The following is a 19334-nucleotide window of genomic DNA, read 5'->3' as shown; positions in this document are numbered from 1 at the left end:
CAGAACCTATCAGCAAAAGAAAATGGAAAGGGAGACAGTAGATCATCATCAAAAAACCCAGGAAAGAAACAAAAGATGAAGTACAGGAAGGAAGGGCTGTTCGTCACTGTGAACACTCAGTATTTGCAAGAGTTAGCTATGGTTTTACCATGAGCTGGTGGAACATGATCCTTAGAACCTTGGGAATCATCCCCTCCTGTGAACAGGCAGTTCAGCTGGTCCCTCAAGGTGGTCATGGACTTGAGAGGCCTAAAGAATGTAGGATCAAATTAACCCACAGACCCATCTATTCTTTGTCACCATCTATTTTATTGAGAACCTGATTTGAACATGTATGTAATGCCAAGTACTAAGATAACCACTCTAGGGCACGGTCATCGTCTGGAATGTCACACTCCTTAATGCACACACACACACACACACACACACAGAAGCATATCTTCTTATTATACAATTAACAGATTCCCAGTTTTCCTGCAATGCAAGGACCACGAAATTCTATACTTTTCTTATTCAGTCCCCAATGAGTGGAATCCTCTGAAGCCTGCAAGAATTTCCAGCATCCATGCTTGGTGTGCTCTCTAGGGTCTCAGGAGGGACCCCTTCCCTTGCGGTTCATCCTTTATTATGATTTTCACTCCTTTTCTTTTCTGGCACCCCAGGCTTGCAGCAGCTATTCTGGTTGTCAGAAAAGTTTTGTTCTGAGATGCCTTTAAAGGTCTGTTTTGAGGAAAACAGCATTCACTTTGCAACCTTCTTGGGAATTTTATTTAGAGAGCTTCTTCATCCCAAAGATTTAAAGCATGATGGAAACTTTAGCTCATGAATCAAAACAGCCCTCCAGAGTTAAAAGCTAGCTGTATTTGCATAACAATTTAGCTGCTCCAAACAGCAGGGCAAGGTCAGGTGAAATAAATCGCCAAGGTCACGGTTCTCTTGAAGTGGTACTGAAATTCAGAACAGCAGGTCCCCAGTCTTGCTTACCCCAAGGATGTGTCTCTAATCTCCTTCTAAAGGATACCAAGGCATAAAATAAATCTATTGCTCGCGTGGAAACCACAGGCCTGCCCTTAACCCTCTCTTTGGCTTCTAATTTCAGATTCAGGTCCTGGAGGAAGAGACCAAATCCTAAACCACTGACTTCACTGCATTACCATACAAATGAGAGAACTTACTAGAAATAGTGATCTGGAGGGCTCTCGGTCTAAACTAGAAACTGCTGTTGACGGTGCTTGAAACTCCAAAAGTATTTTGAAGCTCTTTAATTTCTTGGTCAAATAATTGCTTCAAATTCACTTATCTACTTCCGAGAATCTAAAGACATGAGGAATCCTTAAAAACCGCAAAGGCCCACGTGCCCGAGAGAAGGAAGCCGAGATGAAATGTGTAAGTGACTCTGGCTTTGGTGCCCTTAGCGAGAAAAACCTTTAAAGCGCCACATGGAAAAGAAGCTCGTTACTCGTTCAAGTCCCCAGTTTCTTAGAACCCAGCCCGGCGAAGCACTGGATTTCAGATTCCTCGGGTACATCCGCATTCGGAATTCTCTGCGGCTCAGCGTCCTCGCCCTCGCCCTCGCCCTCGCGGGTCTCCCGGAATTTCGCAAACCAAGCCCCGGCGCCTTTGGGGAGCAGACTTTCCAGGGGCGCGGGAAGCGCCACCCGGGAATCTCACCATCAGTGGGCGTTTAGCGCAGCCAAGCGACAGGCTGGCGCCAGGGCTCAGCAACAGGGAGGCGCCGGCTGAGGCGGGGAGAACTTTGCGCTCCGAGCAGAACCACCCTTTGCTGGCCAGTCGCGTTGCTCCTCCGAGGAAGCAGGCGGCGGCGGCGACTGGGCGGAAAGAGGAGCGAAGCAAGGAAAAGAGGAAGTAGCGAGACAGGAAGAAAGATGAAGCCAGTACCGGGGGGGCCCGCCAGAGGGTGGCGGACGGTGGAGCAAGGAGGATTTGGCTTCTTTTTCGCACTCTGGGCGTGAACGCTGCCTCCTGCGCGACCCCAAGGAAATAAGTGGGTCTCGCCTGGGCAGAAAAGGAAAAGAAAAGAATCCAAGTGAGCGCGTGGCCTCCTGGGTCGCGTTGCCCCCCTAGGAACTCCGGTGGCTTTCCAGCCCAGCCGCGGGACCGGACGCAGTGCCCCAGCCGCCCTGCAGATGGGGAGAGCAAGGAACCGGCGCCCAAGCCGCGGGTGACCCGCGCCGGCCCGCCCGCCTGCACGTCTCCGCGCAGGGACCGGGCGGGCGGAGGATGAGAGGCGGAGGGACCCGGGTGCGCTAGGCTCCAACTTGGATGGCCCGGAGACCGCTTCGGCTCCTGGGAGCGCTCCGCGGCGTAGAGTGAGCTGCCCGCGGGACCTGGGGGCGGAGACCTTAGGCAGCGGCTGGAGGGGGGGGCGAGCCAGGCGCAGGAGGGGGCGCGCTTTCTCCCTGCGGGTCTCAGTAATGAGGAGATTGAGTTTGTGGTGGCTGCTGAGCAGGGTCTGTCTGCTGCTGCCGCCGCCCTGCGCTCTGGTGCTGGCCGGGGTGCCCGGCTCCTCCTCGCACCCGCAGCCCTGCCAGATCCTCAAGCGCATCGGGCACGCGGTGAGGGTGGGCGCGGTGCACTTGCAGCCCTGGACCACGGCCCCCCGCGTCGCCAGCCGCGCTCCGGACGGCAGCCGGGCGGGCGCCCAGAGGGATGAGCCCGAACCAGGGACTTGGCGACCCCCGGCGCCCTCGCCGGGCGCACGTTGGTTGGGGAGCGCCCTGCATGGCCGGGGCCCGCCGCGCGCCCGGAAGCCCGGAGAGGGCGCCGGGGCCGAGACCCTGTGGCCTCGGGACGCCCTCCTCTTCGCCGTGGACAACCTGAACCGCGTGGAAGGTCTGCTGCCCTACAACCTGTCTTTGGAAGTCGTGATGGCCATCGAGGCGGGCCTGGGCGATCTGCCGCTCCTGCCCTTCTCCTCCCCAAGCTCGCCGTGGAGCAGTGACCCTTTCTCCTTTCTGCAGAGCGTGTGCCACACCGTGGTGGTGCAAGGGGTGTCGGCGCTGCTCGCCTTCCCCCAGAGCCAGGGTGAGATGATGGAGCTCGACTTGGTCAGCTCCGTCCTCCACATTCCGGTGATCAGCATCGTGCGCCACGAGTTTCCGCGGGAGAGTCAGGTGAGAAGAGTGGGGCGCCGCTTGGGGGCCGGGACCTTTATGGAGGGGAGGAGGGGAGAAAGAGGAAGGCTGAAGTCTGGAGGGACTTGGGGCTTTACAACTTTGATTACTGTTTAAGGATCGGACCATGTCCATGGATGGTTGTTTGAAGAGCCTCAGTAAAAGTTAAATAAGACAGTGTAAGTGCGGACAGAAATAAGAGGTAGGGGTAGCAGATAAAGAAAGGAAGTGGGGGAAAATAAGCGGGGGAAAAAAAAAAACCCTAATGTTTTGACGAGCTGGGAAAACCTAGTGGATGCTGGACGGAAGTAGAAGTCAAAGTTCAGGAGCGTGGAGAGCAATCGATTTTCTAAAGATGAGCTCGGGGGATGCGGATGTGAGATTCCTGACGAAGCTAGAGTCTTCAACTCCCGAGAGGAAGTGAGCATGAGGCAAGAAGAGCTGCATCTGCTCTGACTTCTTTAGAAGGTGTGCCTGAGGCTTGGGCGGTGGTGTACGGAGAAAAAAATCCCTCTGAATTCCTATGAGTAAACAGGGAATCTGCAATAGTACGGAAGCCATAGGTAAAGAAGGGCGGTTAATTACCCTTGGGCATTGACATGCATTAGAATTAATATCTGGTAGCGAAAAAATCGATGGGAGGACTCATTTGGGGTTGGGTTTTTTTTGGTCCCTACCTACTATCTGCGTGATGTGGGCTCAGAGACTGGCTGTATGCAGTAGCTGTGTTCAGCCCATTTCTGTCTCAATGATTTAGGACTAAAAACAGAAGAATCCAATGCTTTTGTTTATATAGGTTAAAAAATTGAATGTATTTTCAATAAAATAAGCTATTTGTGAACTTACTATTGACAATAATGTACATATTTAAAGAGAGGGCGGGATCCTCTCAACAATGGGAGTTTAATGCATTTTGTGCATTTTTAAAATCAAAATATCAGGCTTCATTAAGCCTTGCACAAATATTTATGACACAAATAGGTAATCTGTGTTGGCCCCATGGTAAAGATTGAGGAACTAAGGAAAGTTTTGGTCAGTGTACTAATAAGAGTCCAGACACTGGAGAATTTCTAACTCTACATATCATTTCGCTATCCCTTTAGCAGGAAAAAAAAAATCTAATCTCTTTTCTTCCACTTTTGATATATATACATAGACCAAAGCTAAAATGAGTAAGGCCAAATACAAGTGAAAAGTTTGATAGAATCTATGCATAAAATATCGCGAGAGTACCAACGATTTCTTTTTCTAGAAAAATGAATCTTACACTTTTAATCTTAGGAAGGCTGGACACCCGCTACTTTCAGCAGTTGCCCAGAAGATTGCAATTTAATGCTGAACTATAGAGATTTGATCTGCAGAGTGCAGGCTAATTAACTTTTATCTAAAACATTTCCGTCACCTGAATCTGAATGACTGTAGGCAGCAGATGGGAAGGCAGGGAAAACACAGGTGCACAATGCTGCCAATGGTCAAAGTGTTATAAACATGAAATTGCATCCATAGGGTGCATCATTATTAATATATATGCAGAATCAGATTGAACAAAATGCAAGAGTCAGCATCACGTGCTTCTCATCATTGCTTCTCTATTACCTAATACTTCATAAGTTGCCAATAGTGTTCACAGTCTCCAGACTCCTTTCCATTTGTAGATTGTTTGGCAGGTCTTAAATAGCAAGAATTTCCCCCAAATTAGTGTGCCTTAGAAAGGAAATTGTGTTCCATGATGGATTTGTGCAGTATCCAACACATTACAACTAGGGGACCAGAGAAACCGTGAAGCAGCGTCTAGAATCAGACAACTTCACAGCTTTACGACCACTGTGGGAACAGTCTTCCGGCGACAACCCTTACAAGTTGCCAATAAAATGAACACGCCGCCAAGCACATCTACTTCTGTACTTCAATTCAGAAATGTATTTTAAATCACTGTTGTCACTGTTATTTTCATGACACTCATCTTGAAAGGGAGAGATTATTATATTAACTCAGTTCTTGCTTGCCCAACTGACATGGTCTCTCATTTATCTTTGTATTTTAAATTCCAACATATCAAACTTTTTACTTTTAGTATATCATTTACATGTCATTCTGTAAGGTTGTATATTAAGAATGTCCAACTCAATGTCAAGTCACCATAATATATAATTTTAGGATATGACCATAATCTGCTTTCAGCAAAAATAATAACTGATCTTTCCCTTGTGTCTGCTAAAAAGCAGACCTTTCTCCCATACCCTGATGTGATTTAAAAAAAAAAAAAAAAACCTTTCAAAATATAAAAGAATGTCAGAGTCATTTTATACATTAAATAAAAGTGGTTTAATTTAGCCACTGTTCTCATTGGATTCTACAGCCCAGTGACCCAATACATTGATTGGGTCAGTGCCTGAAAAAGGGATTCTAGAGGAAAGTGGACTTGTCCACACAAAGAAGTGAAATAAAATTGTATCTCTTATTCAGAAAAATAAAAATTGCTTGGGGCAGTAGTATCAACAGTGTTTTCTCTCACTTTCTTTTGGGCGATTTATTTCCTTCATCTGAAACTTTTAATTATTAAATAGTGGTTTTGATAGTGTTCTGCCATAGCTCGTGAATGGAAAGAGATACGAGTGAAATGATCAAAACCCTGAGGAAAGCATTATAGTTTTATTTCACTAGGCTATTTATTGGAAACAAAGACATAAGGCCATCAGTTTGTAAGGTAGTAAACTACCCACTTTCAGAAATCATATATAATAAAAAATTCAGAAATCATACATAATAAAAGTTCATTCAACATCACTACATAGGAGAGGATCAAAGCACCTTTCCATCTAAAAAATTCTGACTTGACTTTACACTCAAACCTCCACTTGAGGCTAACTCATTCTATTAAAATGATAATTTCTTACTTCTAAATTCTGTTCCCATGACCTTCAAGTAATGATGCTGCATATGGATCCAGTTACATTTAAGTTATATTAAGTTCTTATAATTGTTCTTTCTCGTCCATCCCATACTACCTTCTCTTCTAGGGATTTTGTATAGTTTCTCCAAAGTTAACTCCTTGAAATTTACCTGCTCAGTTAGTGACAGATACAGGTTTCTTTCTAAAATGTGCATTTCAAGTTAATTCCATATTGGTGCCCTTAAGCAGTAAGTTAATGGAGTAATATAATTAGCTTAGATCCAAACCCAGGTGATCAAAAACGGACTCAGGGCCCCTCCCTGGGTGGCACAGTTGGTTGAGCAGTGGACTCTTGATTCCGGCTCAAGTCTTGATCTTAGGGTACTGAGGTTGAGTCACACTTGGGCTCCCCTCTCACCGGGGAGTCTGCTTCTCTACTTCTCCATCTCCCTCTACCCCTCCTGCTACTTATGCATGCGCGCACGCACGCACACACACACACACACTCTCTCTCTCTCTCTCTCTCTCCCCGTCCTCTCTCCCTTTTTTTCAAATAAATAAATAAATAAATAAATATTTTAAAAAATAAAAAACAAAAAGTGACTGTATTACATTTTTTTGTTCTGTTGTTTTTTTTTTAAATGTGTATTACTGTTTTTAACTTCAGTTGAACGTACCAACCACAGTTCTCCAAACTCATGAGCCGTATATGCTAATTAATATGTTTATTCCCATGGAAACACAGTGTTCTTAGATGGTCCCTTTTCTCTGACAACACAGTACTAAATACCCGAGCCTATTTATTAGTTTGGCTGTTTATTAGCCCAGTGCCACTTCTGATACAGGGACCACAACACTAATCCCACTAAGGAAACAGGTTCCCCCCACTATCTGAAAGTAAAGCAGTCCTATAAAATCTTTCATAAGCCGAAGTAGCAGAAAGTAAAGCATATTTTCCGCTTTCCGAAAGTTTGTGTAATACCAATTCACGTTGAGGAAAGACTTACATTAGCACCTGCTTTCCCTAATGGGAAAAGTTCAGAAGGGGATTTTCGTTCTTATGAAAGCAAAGTGGAATAATGTGGAGGTTCAAAAAGTTGGGGAAGCTGGTAGTGCCGCTTTAGCCAAGGTTTTGCCCGCAATCGTGGTCCCGGAAATAGATGATTTCTCCTCCCCTGACGTAGGGTCAAAGGTCAGTAGTAGCTTCTGGTAGCGTCAAAGGTCGGCAGTAGCTTCCCGCCGGATCAGAATGCGCTCGGCTTTCTCCTCACTTCATTTTATCACATAGGTATTTTCACCAGAGGAAGGTGAGTGCTGTCAATAAGATATTTTGGTAAACGGACCATAGTCACATAATTTTTATTACAATAGATTGTTATATTGTTTTATTTGGTTATTATTGTTGTTAATCTCTTACTGTCCCTAATTTATAAATTAAACTTCATCGTATGTGTGTATAGGAAAAACACAGTATTTATAGTATAGGTACTATTCATGATTTCAGGCATTCACTGTGGGTCTTGGAATGTGTCCCCCACAGATAAGGGGGGACTAATGTCTTAGGTCCGTCGTTAGGGGACAAGTAAAGGACATTTATTTTTAAAAGACCTACTCTCAACTGTATTGGTTTTCCTTGACTTGCTCCGTACAAAACACTGCTTTCTGTCCTCTGGGGGAAATATATTCTTCTGTTAATTCATGATGAATGGCTGATAGTAGCACCTAATTGTTGCTGACCTGAAGATAAATGATTTCAAATTAAATGTCAAGTGATACAAAACTTTTCTCAGAGATGGGATTAATTTGTAAGTTTTTTTTTTTTAATTTGGGGATTTTTTTTGTTTTGTTTTTATAATACTTAAATTTTTTCCCCAAATCAGAAGAGGTTAGCAGATACATTCACTGGGCAATTAATCTGTCTCACCCACTTTTCTTGTGCCTGCCACAGTGTAATCTTAGAGAACATTGGTCTTAACCTTCTTTGACTATTCCATCTTGGAGTTAATTTATGATCAAATCAACTGAATTAAGTATCTGCATCATCTGAAGACCAGTTTCATTGTTAATTCCTTAATACTTTATCTTTGGGTGTTGCAGGATCCACCATGGATTTTGTGCTGTTAGACTTTATTTCATGAATACCAGTCACGCTGGTTAAAAGGGCACAATATAATGGGAGGCACATCAAGTAACAGTCAAAAGGTTCTCAGCCTTCCTCTGCCTCTTACTGGCCATGTAATCTTGGGCAAGTGCCTCCATCTCTGAACATCTGTGCTTATCTGTCAAAAGAAGGTACTTACCAATCTGACAGAGTTGTTTTGTGAATCAGATAAAAAAATGAAGTACTTTTGGGAAAATTTATAGTGTTAGCCAAACAACTGGTAGACAAGTGTTGGTCCGATAAGAATCATCCAAGTCTTAATTTTTCACTAATTCTCAGTAGTAGTTACCAAATTGGGATGTGATTTACAGTGTATCATGTCTTCATCCTCTACCTTACCCTCCAATCCCTCATTTTCTTCTCTTCAGGGGGAAAAAAAAGTAGGTTTAACCCTCCATCAAAAAAGGAAAAAAAAAAAAAGAACTAGACTTCTAAATATAGAAGTCTATATTGTGCAACAATATGTTGCACATTTGCCCCAAAATAGAAGATGTGCCATAGGTACTATTTCTATACAGAGGGCAAATTTCCACCTATGACACATCTAACAGTTTCTAGATCCTTAGGTATTGCCATCGAAGCCGCAGTAAGATGCCCAAGGTTTTTCAGAAATGTTGGTCTCTTACATTGGTTAGAATTTTTTCCTGTAAGGAAATTTCACAATAATAGAGTGTTCATTGAGAGTATGGCCTCTCCATCTGGCTCTTCTGATATTTTCACGGAAGTTTTTCTTGATGAAAAAAGCAGGGTGTTGGTTCATACTGGGCAAAAGCTCCTTCCCAGCTCTGCAGGAAGCCTGCTTCTCCCTCTTCCACTCCCCCTGCTATGTTTCCTCTCTCGCTTTCTCTCTCTCTCTGTCAAATAAGTAAATAATCTTTAGGGGCTGGGGGAAGCTCCTTAATCTCATCTTGGACAGATAATAAGAGTTTGCAAACCAGCTACTCTGAGAACCATTGTCCTAGGCAACTACAGGGGGCGGGGGGGCTTTCATAGCAAGATATTGTTCATTTTGTTGATATCACTAAATGTAGAGATGAGACTCTCATTGTCTCTTGTTCTGCCAACTCTAGCTACTGCCACTCACATACACAGAAAAGCAGAAGAAGTGTACGACACCGGAAATGTGATGCTGAGTCTATAAAACTAGGCAAGAAGGAAGAAAGAACGCTCAGCATCTGCCACATTGCTTTTTCAGTGAATGCATGAATAACAAACTAATGGGAATCATTAAGCTATTCATTAGTCTCTCTCAGATCTTTTCTTTATGGGATAGTGGGAGAAAAGAGCAATGGGGAAAAGGTGAACTAGGAATAAGCCAGCTGCCTGTCCCTGCTCTCACTTTCTCCCTTCCCTTAACCCAACCTAACACCTCAGCTAGATTTTCAGTTCTCCTTCTGAGTGTATAAGATTCAGTCACTCTCGGGGGACACTGGGATCTCCTGCATTGAGGGAGCAGGCTGACCATACAGACCTGGACTTGTATTGTGTCAGTCAGGGTAAATACTGACACGGAAAGTCTAGTATCTGGCTGGCCAGGGATGGTCTCCTGTAGAGATGAGCCTTTAAGGATTCAAGTGGTAAAGAAACAGGATGACTTATTTTTTCAGCCAGGCTGAATTATGCCCCATTGTTTTTCATTTGAGTCACAGATTTAGGAAAAAACTCAATCATAAATATTTTTTGTAGCATTTATGCTTTTCAGGTCTTCAAAAATGTGCTCACAGAATCCTTCTAGCAGTCTTGTGAGGTAGGAAACAATATATACAACAGACAGAGTACATGAGGAGCTATGCATTCTAGGAAAATAGAAGTCACCAAGAAGAAAAACAGACTAATAGCTCCTTCTAAATTCAGTGAATTTGTTAGCCTACAATCCAAGAACAGACTGGATCCATCACCGCCTTTGAATTAACTCAGAAAAGAGCATAAAAGAGAGACTCTCCTTCAAGTTTGATTGTTAAAAGCATATTTCATGCTAAATAACCAGTAATGGGAATTGACTTAAATGAATCATGATATATCTTTACAGTGGAGTTCTATATACCCATTCGAATGAAAATATGTTGACACAGAGATAGAAATAAGATTTATATAATTTGTATAAAGTATGACCTTGATCCCGGAAACTATGAGTCCAGAATTTTATTTATAAAAATGGAAATAGAAGTCCATTTTTTCCCTATCCACACTTCTATTTATTTTTTTTTCACACTTCTATTAAAAAAAAAAAGTATGTATTGCCTTTGTGATTAAAAATATTAAGAGAGGTGGGGCACCTGGGTGGCTCAGATGGTTAAGTGTCTGTCTGCCTTTGGCCTGGGTCATGATCTCAGGGTCCTGGGATCGAGCCCAGCTTCAGGCTCCCTGGTCGGCGGGAAGCCTGCTTCCCTCTCACTCTCTGCCTGCCTCTGCCTACTTGTGATTTTTCTCTCTCTCTCTCTCCCTCTCAAATAAATAAAATATTTTTAAAATATTTTTAAGAGGAAAAAAAAAAGTCACCTTTACATTTCCTCACCAATGCTTTTGATACTTCAATATGAAAATACAAATTTTAGGAAAAAATAAATCGTAGAGTATGTTTAGATTTATCAGAGTCCTTTCACATCTGTTTTTCATTTTATCCTCACAATTACTTTCTGAGGTGAGCAAGACAATTAGTATTTATTACCTTTGCTTTGCAAATGAGACAAGAGTAACATAAATAAAAGAAATACAAAGCTGGAATGAAGAGAAGAGGCTTTTGCGAGGCACAGACTTAGGTTTGATTCTTAGCTTTACAACTCTCTAGACCTCTTCCCTTGGGAAATATGTCTAATTTCTTGATCCATAAAATATGACTATCTCCTAAGGTTGTGGTAAGGATGACACCATGTATGCAAAGTTCTAAGCACAGCACCTGGAGCACTCTGTGTTCTTATTATGATAATGCTCATTCTTTTGATGTAAAGTGTTGACATGGCAAGATTAATAAAAACTGAAATTATCAGGGACGCCTGGGTGGCTCAGTTGGTTAAGCAGCTGCCTTCGGCTCAGGTCATGATCCCGGTGTCCTGGGATCGAGTCCCACATCGGGCTCCTTGCTCAGCAGGGAGCCTGCTTCTTCCTCTGACTCTGCCTGCCACTCTGTCTGCCTGTGCTCGCTCTCCACCCCCCCCCCGATAAATAAATAAAATCTTTAAAAAAAAAAAACAAATTATCAGAGTAAGAACTCACATATTCCGGGTTGCTCTCCAGAGTATTTCTATATGCATTTTTTCTTAATTTTTTAAAAAAGATTTATTTATTTATTCCAGAGAGAGAGAGAAAGGGAGGGTTTGAGCGGGTGTAGGGAAGGGGTGGGGTGCAGAGGAAAAGGGAGAGAATCTCAAGCAGGCTTCTGCTGAGCTCGGAGCTGGCCCTGAGATCATGATCTGAGTCAAAACCAAGGGTCCGATGCTCAACTGCCTGAGGCACCCAGGCACCCCTCTATATGCATTTTCAAGATGCACACTGTATTCAAGCTTGGGAGATCCAATTCCCTTGCCCCAACCCTTAGAAAAACAAAGAAAACTGCTGTTTTGAAACCACACTTAGAGTTCCATTTTACTGAATCGCACCCTCAGCTTAGGTGTATGTAAACTCCGTTAGCAAAAAAGTGAACTTTGAGGTCCAGTTTCAACTAGTTGCTCTTTTGTATTGGTCGTGAATGACTGGCTCTTTGGATCAGGGGTAAAAAAAAAATAATGTTTTATTTCTATTCGTTGGTATGAGGAACTCATTATTCTTGCTTTATCTACTATGCTAATTTCTCATTGGAGGCTCCCAGGAATTAAACTTAAGGAACAGTAGAACCATGAGCCAGCTGACCTTTTAGACTTCTTGGGGGAAATGAGGTTGTTAGGGCAAACTAATTTGACATGGATTGAAGGTTCAAAAGTTTCTGCTGTTTCATACAGGCCTTATCTGTACTAATGTAACTGACTTGTGGCATATGTTAGCTCAAAAATGTAGAGACAATAGCACTATTATATACCGAGGTTTACAGAAAATGGATACCCATAAGGCAAACTGTGTTTTACTAAATGCTGACTATACCAAAACTGTTTGATGCATACAACTTTGACGGACTTTTTACATGCCTTTGGTATGGACTACTCCCCATGGGTGTCCACAGATAACCTTGAGTAACATTTTGATATATTTTATTTTCTCAAAGTTAATGGTTAAAAATTTTTGGAAACCACAGGGTACAATTTAAGAAAGCCCTACTGTCAGTCCACCTAGGTGTTGACATCAAAGGACAGGAGAGAGGAAAATCTTTTTTTTTTTTTAATTTTCTAAAAACTCAGAGTTGGCAGGGCTTTTGGAAACTTGGGCACTCTGAGTTGATGGTATTTCTGTATTAAAAAGTGGTGTTTTCCTTTGTATTTGCAATATAGCTTTATATTTCCAACATTCTGCCAATGGCTGCGTCTGTATAGTTCCAAACAATGCCTCAGTCTGGATCTTTCAGTACTATTCCTAAGAATGGCTTGGAAATGTGTTGTCACTACTCTCTTCTCAGCTAGGGGTGGTCATTAGCAGAACTTTTCGTGTTAAAGACCTTGATGGCTGCAAAGCCTGCATATAACCTATTGGTATTTTTTGTATTGAAAACCTCAACTCAAAGCCAAGTCAAACAAAAGTTGGGTTAATACTCTCCAGATTAAAAATAAAAAATGTTGGGACGCCTGGGTGGCTCAGTTGGTTAAGCAGCTGCCTTCGGCTCAGGTCATGATCCCAGCGTCCTGGGATCGAGTCCCACATCGGGCTCCTTGCTCCGCAGGGAGCCTGCTTCTCCCTCTGACTCTGCCTTCCACTCTGTCTGCCTGTGCTCGCTCTCACTCTCTCTCTCTTACAAATAAATAAATAAAATCTTTAAAAAAAAAAAAATGTTTTTTAAAAATAATAAAATTAAAAATTAAAATAAAAAATGTTTTATTTCCATAATCAAAGTGAAATGCCCAGCATGTCTTCATCTAACAGAATCACAGTCTGGCAGATTGCAGAATTCTGTCTGTTCAGTCGCAGCCAGAGGTACTTAAACAGGGATTCCATTAAACAAAGAATTTGCTTGTGTATGTTGTGAATTTAATAGGTTCAGATGGAGAGCTGTTCTTGTTTTGATGCTGTATAAGGAATTAATTTGAGTCACCTCATACAGTGTTTCACACATAAGGAAATGCTTCAGTGTATACCTGAAAATGAATGATAAATCCATGCCTGAGTTAATCCAGTGTATCTTCACCCAGTGGGAGGCACAGAGAGCCATCTAGTGGTCCCTAAAAGACCGCTTTAAATTAAAGCATCCTAGAAATCCAGCCTGACAAAGCAGGAGGGTTCCAAACAGCTTTTAAACGTGTCCCATGTTTGACTGTGGGAAATCTAGGTTAATCCATCACAGAACAGACCTTCCTCTGGCTCTAAGAAGACCCAGCAGACTGCTGTTTGGCCACCATATCTATAATTGCAGTTATAAACCTTAAAGATATCTGAAAATGTGTGCCTCAAAGGGAGGAGAGGCAAATGCGAATGACTTCAGCAAGGCAGAGTGGCTAATTATTGTAATATTTACTATCACTTTAGTTTATAATGCAGCTTGAAAAGATGTAGCCATTTTATTGTGTTAAGCATATCCTTTGCTCCTTTATTTATAATTATTAGAAATGTATGTTCTTTGTGGATAATTCCAATAATTTAAAAAATGCCAAAGGATAAAATAAAAATCACCCATGAACCCAAAATCTGGAGATCTAGGCATATATATATATTATAAAATTGGGAACCATGCTATTTTATGATTTTTAACTTTTATATTATAAACATCTTCTCATGTCGTTAATCTTTCTTCCATTATTTTAGTAGCTAGAAAATTTGCCTTTGAATAGAGTATTTAATTTGTTTAACCCCTATTGCTTGAATCCAGGTATTTTGCACAGAAAAATCCATAACACTTTAACCAATTGGACTTTACCAGACTCATCCTCCTTAACATTCCTTAATTTTTGGTGCTATGCAATATGCTCTGCTTGAGTTCTGGGACATCATCATGGTTGTTTGGGGTTTGGGTTTTTTTTTTTTCCCCCAGCTCTTTCATTATCTTGTACTGATTGTGCTTTTTGTCTTTGACCCTTTGTGGTAATAATCATAGAGCTGTGCTGTCCAATATGACAGCTTCCTGCCCTATATGAATACTGTTTTTAATTAAAATGATGTAAAATGTAGAAGTCAGTGTCTCAGGTGCTCTGACTGCTCAGTGGCCATATGTGGGTAGCGGCTACTGTATTTGACAGCACGGATACACAACGTTTTCTATACTCATTGAAAGTTCGGTTGGACATTCTGTTGCTGTCAGAGGGCATGCAGTTGTAAGGAACAGAAACTCACTCCGTGGAGCTCAAAGTGAGGGGTTTGTGCTGGAAACTACAGGAACCCGACCAGGAGCTGAGTTGCAGGAGGTACAGCTGGCCCACGCTGCTGGAAAGTGCTGGGGCAGCTATTCCATTCCCTTCCTCTGGGGCCCAAAAGCTCTTTCTGGGCTCCTCTCTTCACAGCGGCTCCATCCTTCTCTCCCGATACCAGCTTCTCCCTCTCTGTGCCATAACTTCTGCATGGATGGGGTTCTGATGTACTGGGACAGGTTGTAGCCTGAACCTGGTAGGACTTCCAGCTCTAATCATCTGTGTGTTTTATATCTCTTAACTCTCATTCTGCAGTTATCTAATGGGCTCAGACTATATGGATTGCTTCCCCATCCTTCTCCTGCTCTACGCCCTCCCTTAGTCCAATCAGCAAAGGCCAGATTTCTGAGTTAAGTGTTCAGTAGAAGCTTTAGAATACAGCAGTAAATAAAACAGCAAAACTCCTCCTCTCAAAGAATTTACATTCCAGTAGGGGAAATAGACAATAAGATATGCAAACATAAATATAATATTTTTAAGTAGAGGCAAGTGCAATGTAGAAAAATAAAGCAGGGTCAAGGATTAGAGAATGACTATGATTAGTCACTAAGGCCTGTCTGAAGAGGTGACACCCAAACAGAGAATGAAGATGTGAATCATGCAGATTTCTAAGGGAAGAGCATTAGGAGCAGAGAGAACAAAAGTACAAAACCCTTGAGGTAGGAATGAGCATAGCAATAAATATTTACTGAATAAATGAATAAATAGACTATCCTGAGGTACTAGCCATTATAACATTTTTCAGTGGACACATCTTCAAAGAAGGCACGAATAGTGAGACAATAACCAGATCTAGCAAGGTGTAGACTCCCGAATTTGTTCCTTGTGTATGGCAATACCAGGAATTTCTAACTGGAATTCCCTGTTATATCTCATTCTCACCTTAAATTCAAAATATGTAAAGATACCCTAAGGTGGCATCCCCTCTCACCTGTAACAAGAATTCTCATGCCATCTTGGACCTCTCTCTTTTCATCAGGTTCTGTTGGCTTCCTTAGTATACTTCCTCTGTCTTCTTCCTTCCTTCTTTTCACACAGCATTAGCTCCTTCCGCCAATACTCTTGAATAGCCTCTATAGCTCTCCTTTCTTTCCTGCAAACCACTCTGCACCCTGCTGCTAGATGAATCTTCTGAAAGCAAAGCAACTTTCATTCATTTATTCGTTCTTCATTTTTTATTCAGCAAATACTTAGCAAGTATAATGCACTAAGCTTCATACCACCTCCCTGCTCAAAAGCCATTTTACTGTGGCAGTATTACCATTTGTTTTCCATGCCCCAGTACTCCTGAGGGATGAAACACATGTTAAATAACAATAATTCACTACGGGAGTAGTTTCCAGAATTGGAGCAGGGTAAACCATGCTTAAGAGAATTTATCAGATTCTCCAAGTTTTCTGATTATATTTCAAAAAAGCCTTCCATCCCCCACTCTCAAGATTGTGACATGCCTCTCCTGAAGCTAGAGAAACACAGGTTAATAATTAGCAAACTTACAGAAACTGGTTCTCACGACCTTTCACGAACATGTGCAAATAACTCTTTCCAGTTCATGACATTCTTCTGAGATACAGGTGTCCAGAAAGCATAAGATCTCTAGGAATAGAAATGTGTGTGTGTTTGATTTAAAAAAAAAATCAATAAATGTAAGTTATTATATTAAAAAGCATTTCTCTATTATATATCTATATAGAAAGACAGATATATACCCAAGTTCTCCTGATTTGCTGATGAATTAAGCTCCTATTCAAAATTGATTTTTCCATTGAAACAATATTATCTGTGGCTGTTAAGACCGCAGGCCAGGCCACAAAATGCTGGTTAGCCCATGATGTGACAGAATTCTGGTATTAGTTCTGTAGACACTGAACACTATCTGTTACAGGCTCTTTCGGTTTCAGACCAAGGGGATATAGAGTGAGAAGGAAAACCAGAAGAAAACCTAGCTTTTGCTTATAATTCCAGAGTCATCTGTATAGTCATGGAAAACCTCTCTGAGTCTCCGTTTTTTCTGTTACAAATTATAAATAGTTGCTCATTAAGCAGGTATTGGTGGAGGACTTACTGTGCTGTTTTAAAGAATCGATATGGGTTCCAGGAAGATAATATCCATAAAAACACTTTGTAGGGGTACCTGGGAGACAGACTCAGTGGGTTAAAGCCTCTGCTTTCGGCTCAGAGCATGGTCTCAGGATCCTGGCATCGAGCCCCACATCAGGCTCTCTGCTTAGCCGGGAGCCTGCTTCCTCCTCTCTCTCTCTCTCCTCTGCCTGCCTCTCTGCTTACTTGTAATCTTGTCAAATAAATAAAATCTTAAAAAAAAAAAAACACTTTGTAAATTCATGTTTAAAAAACAAATGAGGGGTGCCTGGTGGCTCAGCAGGTTCAGCATCCTACTCTTGATTTTGGCTCAGGTCGTGATCTCAGGGTGGTGAGGTCAAGCCCTGCATCCGGCTCCCTGCTCAGTGGGGAGTCTGCTTGAGATCCTCTTTCTCTAAAATAAATAAACAAATCTTTAAAAGGAAAGAAAAACAGATGAGAAGCATTTTTCTTGATCCAGGTAAACACTTCTCGTTCCACTTTTGGAAATCCAGGACTTACCTTCCCCAGTACTGATTTGGCGGTGGGACTAGCCCACCCGTGTCCTGTCCTCCTGAACCAGAGTGCTCAGACTATAACTCCAAAATGGTCAGCAGCAGCTGGGAGGGGAGGAAGGGAGAACAGGGCAGTTTCATGTTTCCAGAAAAGTGCTTCTCCTGAATTCCCCTAGAGTCCAGTACTCCATCCTAGGCCTAAAGAGGAGAGGAAGGGGCTTTGAAGAGCTGACAGGATAGGAAAGCTATAGCCAGGTAGCTTTCTAATGCAGGTTAGAATGAGAGACACTTTGGAAATCAAATATGGAAGCTCATATTGCCCACTAATATCCATAAAAAACACCTTAGTTCAGAATTAAGATTTTGTCTGTTTCTAAATAATATTTTGTAATGGACTAGGATCCTGGAAAATAATCAAATCTCATTCTCACCTTCATTCCAAGTCCGCCTTTAATTAACACTAGCTGGGTAGCAGCCACTTAAAAATCTTTCAATTTCCATATTTCAGAATTACTTCTGGGTTCACCACCACCACCACCCCAGGCCAGGAGAACCCTGAGGATCCCCTTTGTGCAGAGCAACACAGGGAAAGATCAGGAATAAACCAGCAGGTTTAACCTTGGCCACACCATCTATGCCTCCACTACCTGACTGTCCTAGCCGACTTCTCTGTCTCTGTCCATGGCTCTTCCCTGCCAGTCTCCAAGCTGCTGTCAGAAAGAGAAGCAGTCACTGACCACCTCAATCCTTCCCCTCCCCTAAAATGGCAGCAGAGTCATTGCCTGGTTCAGGCCCGTGTGTACTGCCTTTGTAACTTTGGTGGTATCTCAGCATCACCTATCGCTACTGATTTTTTTTTATTTATTTATTTATTTTAAAGATTTTATTTATTTATTTGACAGAGAGAGATCACAAGTAGGCAGAGAGGCAGGCAGAGAGAGAGAGAGAGGAGGAAGCAGGCTCCCTGCTGAGCAGAAAGCCCGATGCGGGACTTGATCCCAGGACCCTGAGATCATGACCTGAGCCGAAGGCAGTGGCTTAACCCACTGAGCCACCCAGGCACCCCCTCGCTACTGATTTTTAAAATTACTGTTTTACTTAAATAAATTCATTTAAGAAAAAAAAAAAACCACAACCTTTTTATGGTGACATCAGTGAAGAACCAATCCCCCTTGCTGTAAATAGGAAAAAGGTACGCCATAAAATAAGTACACCGTGAAAACGAAATCATTCTAGCATGGTAGCTTTTCCTGAGCTCTTTGAAACGGGAACATTTCGAGGTGAGAGGGAAGTGTTAAAAGGCATAGCGACACCAAACGGAGGCTTTCTCCTAAATTTAGCAGAAGGATTAAACACTAATTGAAAAGGGATTAACTTTCTTACGGTGTGATTCAGTGTTATTTAATGTCAAGTCCCTGATCAACGTAAGATTCTCTCATGAACCACCTCCCCTCTGCCAGCTTCTAACCTGTAGACTGAATTCTGAGTAGCCTGGTGCGGCAATCAGGACTGTCCATTATCTGAGCTTTGCTTAACTCTTCTCATTTCGTCCTGATACTATCCCTCAGCCCTTGCACTCTGCTCAGCAATGCCTCAACGCACAGTGCTGTTCCAAGCCTTGGCATGGGCTGTTCTCACTGCCTAGAATGCTCTTCCCCCTCATGTCTGCCTGAAACTCCTGTTTGGCCTTCAGACCTTTGCGCAGATAGCACCTGTGCCCGTTCTGTCTGCCGCAGTCCACCACTTCCACTTCTTTGTGACCTTTCTACTTGTACATTCTTCTTTACTAGATTTATCGGACAGGAGTATTAATTATTTATTTATGTGTGTGTCTCTCTCCTCCGCTAAATTAAACCCCAAACTTCTAGCACGGTGCATGGATTATGGTAGATGCTCAGTGACTCTTGTTTCAACTGAATGAATGGCCACTTCCCTCCCTTTCCGTGGAACAGAACTAAGCATAACGCCAGTGGAAAAGCCACTGACTGCTCAGGTGGGGTCATATGAATCTGAGAAGGTGTACCACCTTGTGAAAAAGGATCCTCATTCACTGTGGCAGATAGAGTTCACGAC

General features: G+C 42.5%; 1 protein-coding gene across 1 annotated transcript in view; it reads left to right on the top strand.

Moving 5' to 3' along the window:
- The first annotated feature begins 311 nt into the window (after positions 1-311).
- The window catches only part of GRIN3A (glutamate ionotropic receptor NMDA type subunit 3A), a 157034-nt gene continuing 138011 nt past the window's right edge, over positions 312-19334 (top strand). The window contains exon 1 of the mRNA XM_082696808.1: positions 312-3134. Within this exon, the coding sequence (XP_082552934.1) occupies positions 2436-3134 (699 nt within the window). The 5' untranslated portion in view covers positions 312-2435. The remainder of the gene's footprint in view (positions 3135-19334) is intronic.

This window comes from Mustela nivalis, assembly GCF_964662115.1.
Source record: "Mustela nivalis genome assembly, chromosome: 13".
Lineage (NCBI taxonomy): Eukaryota > Metazoa > Chordata > Mammalia > Carnivora > Mustelidae > Mustela > Mustela nivalis.
Note: the sequence above shows the minus strand (reverse complement) of the source record. Positions and strands in the feature narration are given on the sequence as shown.